Source organism: Hipposideros armiger, unplaced genomic scaffold (assembly GCF_001890085.2).
Source record: "Hipposideros armiger isolate ML-2016 unplaced genomic scaffold, ASM189008v1 scaffold_1154, whole genome shotgun sequence".
Classification (NCBI taxonomy): domain Eukaryota; kingdom Metazoa; phylum Chordata; class Mammalia; order Chiroptera; family Hipposideridae; genus Hipposideros; species Hipposideros armiger.
The window spans coordinates 358,573-366,241 of NW_017732504.1; the positions used below are offsets into that span (position 1 = coordinate 358,573).

At 39.9% G+C, this 7,669-nt stretch overlaps 1 protein-coding gene across 4 annotated transcripts in view; it reads left to right on the forward strand.

The window, feature by feature from the left end:
• The window catches only part of LOC109376573 (zinc finger protein 345), a 142,806-nt gene that overhangs the window by 38,101 nt on the left and 97,036 nt on the right, over positions 1-7,669 (forward strand). For 3 of the 4 annotated variants that reach the window (XM_019632572.1, XM_019632573.1, XM_019632574.1), the window contains exon 5: positions 248-2,959. The exons of the other annotated variant lie outside the window; for it this stretch is intronic. In XM_019632572.1, coding sequence (XP_019488117.1) covers positions 248-2,577 — 2,330 coding nt within the window. In that variant the 3' untranslated portion in view covers positions 2,578-2,959. Of the gene's footprint in view, positions 1-247; positions 2,960-7,669 lie in introns of those variants that run through there. 4 annotated transcript variants of the gene reach the window in all.

Consider the following 7,669-nt stretch of genomic DNA (forward strand, 5'->3'; position numbering starts at 1 on the left):
TCACCAGCCTCCTCACCTAGTAATTCACCCTCACCCTTTTCTGTGTTCAGCCTGGATGAGCCATATGACCCTCCCTTCTAGCCTCTGCTAGCTGCTCTTTGAACTGCAATTGTCTTTTCATTCTCCTTTGAGAAGGAGAGTTTGGGTTTCAAACCTCCTGGAAGGGAATTTCTGAAAAAGCTTCTTTCTACATTGACAGGGAGGGGAGGTGATGCCACAAGTGATGTTATATTGTATTTCATTCTAGAAAAATTGTGGCAGATTGGTGACCAGCTAGAAAGCCATCAGCAAAGAGGAAACAAATATTTAAGGGATGGTGCTTTCATCAAGGAAATATTGAATACAAAGAGGGATTATGAATATCAGGATATTAGAAAAATAATTCATGTGAGCCAAAACATTCCTTCCCCAAAAAGACCCCATCAATGTGACTCATTTGGAAATGCTTTGAAACGTAATTTAGACTTATACAGTCATAATAGAAACAATGAATCAAAGAACATTAATAAGATTGCCGAATATGGTAAAATTTCTTATACTGACCAGGATGGTACTCCAATAGGAGAGAAATTATGGGACCATAATCAATGTGGAAAAATCCTCAGCTATAAACTAGCACCCTCTCAACATCAGAAAATTCATACAGTAGAGGAATCTCACAAATGTACTGAACTTGGAAAGATCTTCACCCAGAAGTCACAAGTCAAGGTACATTTGAAAGCTCATACAGGAGAAAAACTCTATGTATGTATTGACTGTGGGAAGGCTTTTGTACAGAAGCCAGAATTTATTATACATCAGATAACCCATACCCGAGAGAAGCCCTATAAGTGCAATGAATGTGGAAAAGCCTTTTTCCAAGTATCTTCTCTCTTCAGGCATCAGAGAATTCATACAGGAGAAAAGCTCTATGAATGCCGTGAATGTGGGAAAGGCTTCTCTTACAACTCAGATCTCAGTATACATCAGAAAATTCATACCGGAGAGAGACACCATGAATGCAGTGATTGTGGCAAAGCATTCACACAGAAGTCCACACTAAAGATGCATCAGAAAATTCATACAGGTGAGAGATCCTATATATGTATTGAATGTGGACAGGCCTTTATCCAGAAGACACACTTGATTGCACACCGAAGAATTCATACTGGAGAAAAACCATATGAATGCAATATCTGTGCAAAGTCCTTCATTTCCAAGTCACAACTCCAGGTGCATCAACGAATTCACACAAGAATGAAACCCTTTATGTGTCCTGAATATGGGAAGGTCTTTAATAATAGTTCCAACCTCATTATACATAAGCAAGTTCAAGTTAGAGAGAAATCTTCCATATGTACTGAATGTGGTAAGGCCTTTACATACAGGTCAGAGTTGATTATACATCAGAGAATTCACACTGGAGAAAAACCTTATGAATGCAGTGATTGTGGGAAAGCCTTCACTCAGAAGTCAGCACTCACTGTGCATCAGAGAATTCATACAGGAAAAAAATCATATGTATGCCTGAAATGTGGGCTAGCCTTCATTCAGAAGGCACACTTGATTGCACATCAGATAATTCATACGGGAGAGAAACCTCATAAATGTCACTGTGGGAAATCATTCACTTCCAAGTCACAACTCCATGTGCATAAACGAATTCACACAGGAGAAAAACCCTATATGTGCACTAAATGTGGGAAGGCATTCACCAACAGATCAAATCTCATTACACATCAGAAAACTCATACAGGAGAGAAATCCTATGTATGTCCTAAGTGTGGAAAGGCCTTTACACAAAGGTCAGACTTGATTACCCATCAGAGAATTCATACGGGAGAGAAACCTTATGAATGCAATACCTGTGGAAAAGCCTTCACCCAGAAGTCACATCTCAATATACACCAGAAAATTCACACTGGAGAGAGACAGTATGAATGCCACGAATGTGGGAAAGCCTTCAACCAGAAATCAATACTCATTGTGCATCAGAAAATTCATACAGGAGAAAAACCCTATGTATGTACTGAGTGTGGAAGAGCCTTCATCCGGAAGTCAAATTTCATTACTCATCAGAGAATTCATACTGGAGAGAAACCTTATGAATGCTGTGATTGTGGAAAATCCTTCACCTCCAAATCCCAGCTCCTGGTGCATCAACCAATTCACACAGGAGAAAAACCGTATGTGTGTGCTGTGTGTGGGAAAGCCTTTAGTGGCAGGTCAAATCTCAGTAAACACCAGAAAACTCATACTGGAGAAAAGCCCTACATCTGTTCTGAATGTGGGAAGACCTTCAGACAGAAATCAGAATTGATTATACATCATAGAATTCATACTGGAGAGAAACCTTATGAATGCAGTGACTGTGGCAAATCTTTTACTAAGAAATCACAGCTCCAAGTGCATCAGCGAATTCACACAGGAGAGAAACCTTATGTGTGTTCTGAGTGTGGAAAAGCTTTTACTGACAGGTCGAATTTGAATAAACACCAGACAACACACACTGGAGACAAACCCTATAAGTGTGTAGTCTGTGGGAAAGGCTTTGTCCAGAAATCAGTGCTTAACGTGCATCAGAGTATTCACAGCTGAGAGAACTGTGTGAGAAAATCTCAGTGAGATCAGGTCTGATTGTATATTATTGAATTCATGCAGCAGAAAAATATGCACATTATTGTAAGTAGAAATGACCCATCAGAATGTCACATTACTGTACAGAAGAGGACCTATGAGAGGGCCCTGACTGAGGGGGGAAATCACCAGCCTCATTAAACCTTGAGGCATTCATACTGAGAAGGAACTTTTTCAACTTTTTCACATTGAAGAGGCCTTCTCAAAAATATGAAACGCTGTTACCAAATTCTGCTTAGGAAAGATTATGTTAAATCATGTTAACAATAATCTTTTTTTACTGTGGAACAGGTAAAGTGCCAACAAGTAAAATGGTAGAACAACATAATATCTACCATAGTGACAAACCCTAAGTTCTGTGAGATGTTTGTTGCAAAACACATTGTCTAACAGACTTTTGAGTGTTTTTCATTCTTCTGTTGAACCTAAGATGGTTGTGCTGCCAAATCCCCAATCAAGTATTTCTATCAAGAAAGAGAAACAATAAAAAAATACTTTATATATACAAACACAAACCTCAGCGTGTATGTTGATTCCCCATTATCCTCTAACATCCTGACTTGTAACTCCCACCCCCACCATTAGCCACTAGTAGAGTGTCTTTGACCCTCATGAGTCTCCAGCACATTGTCTTCTGACCCCCATAATTGCATTATGACTGTTCATTAGTGCTAAATACTGTATTGACTGCCATTATCTCCCAGATAGTATTCACCTACCCTTATTTAGTTCTCAGTATAGTGTCTTGTGAATTCTCAGTACCCTCAGGAAAGCTTCTGAGGTAAAAATTTTCAGGTCTCCTTAGTCAGCTCTTCACCCCAGTCCCCCTCTTTCCTGTCACAGTTCTTCTAGCTCATTCACCTTCCTTAATGCCCTGACCTTCATAATAATAATAACAAATCAATCACATATTAAAACAAACCCTAACATAACTTCACTGTCTTTTCTGTGTCCATCTGTATGCCATGCGCTCCACAAGTACCTTCTCCCCCATGTGCCTCAAACATATCAGTTTAGGTCCTGCCCCTGGGCCTTTGCATTTGCATTGCCCTTCTCAAATAGCACAGTTCCTTATTATATCTAGTTTGCTCCTTCATGTCTTCTTCCAATGACACCTCTGCACAGAGACCTTCCCTGCCTACCTAGTTTAAAATTCCAATCTCCTCCCTACTTCCTCCTTTATCCTTCTCTGTAGCACTTATTGTCATGATGTTCTGTATGTTTCACTTATTTGTCTGTGGCTCCCACACTAGAATGTTTTTTTCCTGTTTTGTCCACCACTGTGAGTCTAGACCCATGCCCGACATACAGCAGGGATTCCATAAATGCACATTGTGATGTGTCAACCCTACTCATCCCATGACTTCCCTTTGATCCTTTCTATACTGTAGCATAAGAAATGCTTCAATGGGGAAAACCAAGTAGCCGAAAACACACCAGGCTTTTTCACCTCCAGTCTTCACCTGGGCTATGCCTCCTTCTCCGCCCTAAAGCTATAACATTATAAACTTTTTGTCTTGATGTCAACCTGTTTAAAGAAGGGAGAACTGAGACACTGGGAATTCCATATAGATGCTTGGTGTTTGAGGATTCCCTGCCATGATTCCAAAATACCACAGTCAGCTCCAAAGTGATTCCAAAAGAGCCCACTCACTCTGTCCTAGCACGCCTTGTCCCACCCTAGTTGTACCTTGACAGGGTCTTGCCCACCCCAGAACCTGACCTACAGACCTTCTCATTGTGCTCTTGACAAGTATGCCCAAAGCATGGCATACTTATGGAGGGGCAATAGTATGCAGACAGGGGCAGACTTTCCCCAGAAGCTAGGTGTCTGACCTAAGACTAGGGCAGTAATGGCCTCATAGATGCAGGCAGAGGGTCTGATTGAGCGCTCAGCTGCTGAATGGCCAAACTGGAACCAGGAGAGTGGTTCCTCCAGGTCATTCCATTGACAATGCTGGGAGTAAGAAATAGGTTGTGCAGAGATTCTCCCACCTTCATGAACAGCAGCATGGGGGTTGAGGATGGGGGCAGAACCTGGTTGAGGGCGCAGGGCTAGGGTTGCCCCTTTAATACCCTCATCCAAATTGGGCAGTGCTTAGTGACACATCCCATTACTCCACCTTAGATCAATATCTGATCCGTCATTGGCTCTCCTTTATCTCATCCCTTCACAGTATCTGATGATCCACCATACACCTTTCCCTATCTTAGAACAATGTCTGGTGACCCTCTGTTATGCCCCCCCACCTTACCTCATCCAGCACTGGATCTGGGGCTTCACTCAATGTCTTGTAATCCCCCATTATTCCCTAACTTAGGACATTGCCAACCCCTCAGGAGAGCGTCTGGAGATACCCCCTTTATCTCCTTTTTAAATCCCCCCCCACAACCCAGCACAATGTCTGGACACGATTATTCCTCATTTACCTTAACTCCAGTATTATGTTTGTCACACCTCATTAATTCTAGGAAATTGTGTCTGGAGATCTCATTGGTTCTTCCATAATTACCTCTAGCATAATGTCTGTTACTTCACCCCATTTGTGACAAGGTTTGGTATCCTCTATACTCCCCATTTAGTCCCACTTTGACCTGAGGAGTGACTGATGACCACTTACTGCAATCAGAACAGGGAATTCTGGTGTGCTTCACCTAATCCAACTATTAATATCATGTCCTGACACTTTCATTGCACCTCTAGCAGCATGGCTCTTGTGTCCCCCTCCATTACTTGTCCATCACAGTGATGGTGACCAGTTATCTTTCATTACCTCACCTAGCAGTGTCCATAACTGTCCCCAACACAGCATATGGTGATGCCCCCGGTATCCTCTCTGAACGCTGGTGTGTGCTGTTAACGTGCTTCCCTCCCCCCAATTAAGGGCGATGACTAATAATGCATCATAAACTCCACATTACCTATGTGCATTTTGGAGTCTCCACTACCCGCTACCATAGGACTCTCATAAACAACCAGCACAAATGTTTTTTGATTCCCATTACTCACTAACACAGTATGTGTGACCCCCTCCATTAAATCCTAGTAGTATCTGCTGTTTTCTATCGGCCCCCCTCTAACACAATGGATGCCGATTCCCCATTGCCCACATTTCTTCATAAGGCCCTTCAGTGTGGCTACTGCAATGTCTCCAGCACTGCTTCTCCACATCACCACTGTTTGCATGGACAGAAGCCCTGTAGGAAGGATGAGGTTCTAGCCTTATAGACCCCTTCAGGGAATTGTTAACTTGGAGTGGGCTGGAGGACCTAGGGGCCCCAGAAGACCACAAGCTGACCTTCCCACTTACTACATGAGGAGGGATGCAAGCAGAATACAGAAAGCTGTGGACATGGATTCAAATTCTGGTGCCAACACTGACCTGCTGAGGGACTCTGGGCCAGCCCAGCAACTTCCCCATGGCCTCAATTGCCTTATCTGTAAAATGGAATTGTGGAGGGTTAGGTGACTTCATATGGGTCACATGAAGGGAGCAGAGCTGGTGGAGACCAACAAGGGTATCCTGTTGTTAATAATATTACTAGTTATAAATTGACACAAGCATCTGACCAGGTTCTGCATGGCTGTGCCCAAATCTCACAAAGGGAAATATTGTAAATTACTTTCAGTTATTTCTTCTGTATTAATTATAACAATATTATATTAATGATATATTTAAAAGTCAGATTTCTTGAGACATAGTTTACATACATTAACATTTACCCTTTTTAGTGTACAGTTTTGTGAATTTGGACAAACACAAATAACATATAATCATGTAAGCAAGATAACTGTTTCTTCGTTACTCTAAATTCCTTCCTGTCCTTTTTTAAGTCAATCCCTCTTCCCACTTCCGGACCCTTGGAGTCACTGATCTGAGCTGTTTCCTGTCTCTATAGTTTTGCCTTTTCCACAATGTCCTGTGAATGTGTGTGTACCCATATATGTGTAAGTATGTATGTATCCCCTTTTGAGTCTGACTTCTTTCATTTAATGTGCTGTATTTCAGATTTATCCATATGGTTGTATGAAATACAAATGAAAAATAAGCTGATGAAAAGATGCTCAACATCATTAGTCATCAGGAAAATGCAAATTAAAACCATGATGAGATACCACTACACACCTATTAGAATGGCTAAAAAAAAAGTAAAAACATAGTATCAAAAATTAGCAAGGGAGCAGAGCAATGGAAACTCGTGCATTTTTTGTGGGAAGATAAAATGGTGTATACACTCTGGACAAAAGATTGGCAAATTCTCATAAAGTTAACCTAGCAGTGCCATTCCTAGGTATTTACCCTAGAGAAATAAAAATGTATGTATTTAATTGAATGTTCACTGAAACTGTGTTAATAACTTCCAGAAGACTGGAAACTACCCAAATGTCCATCAGTGGGTGAATAATTAAACAAATTGCAGTACCTCTATACAATGGAATACTACTCAGCCAGAAGAAGGCTGATTTATGACACCATAAACAGAAATGATTTATTGACACAGCTACAACATAGATGAATCTCAAAAATATTGTTTTATCATGTGATAATTTAAATTATATTTGGTAAAAGATTATTAGATATTATAAATGTATTTGTATATTATAATTTTGTATGTGCACATCATTATATATTATAGTACTATGGATATTTGCAATATATAGCACATTATAATGTATATTCCTTATAATAAAATAATGTTTATTATATGTACTATATGATTACATATTAGATTGTTATTTTTATATTGTATATCAAACTTTCAGATAACAGTTATTTGTATTTTAACATGTTTACATTTAATGTTTATAGTGTAAAGTTATAACTATAATAAAAGAGGGCATAGAGTCTGGAGAGCCTGCAGTTGTAGCTGGTCCATATTTATATTATTTGTCAACAACTTCGGTTCTTGACAGGTATTTTCAAATGATTTTAATATGTATAAATTTCTAAAAATTATCTTATTAAACTATAGTTCACATAAAATATTATATTAATTTCAGGTATACAACATAGTGATTAGATATTTATATACCTTAAAATATGATCACCAT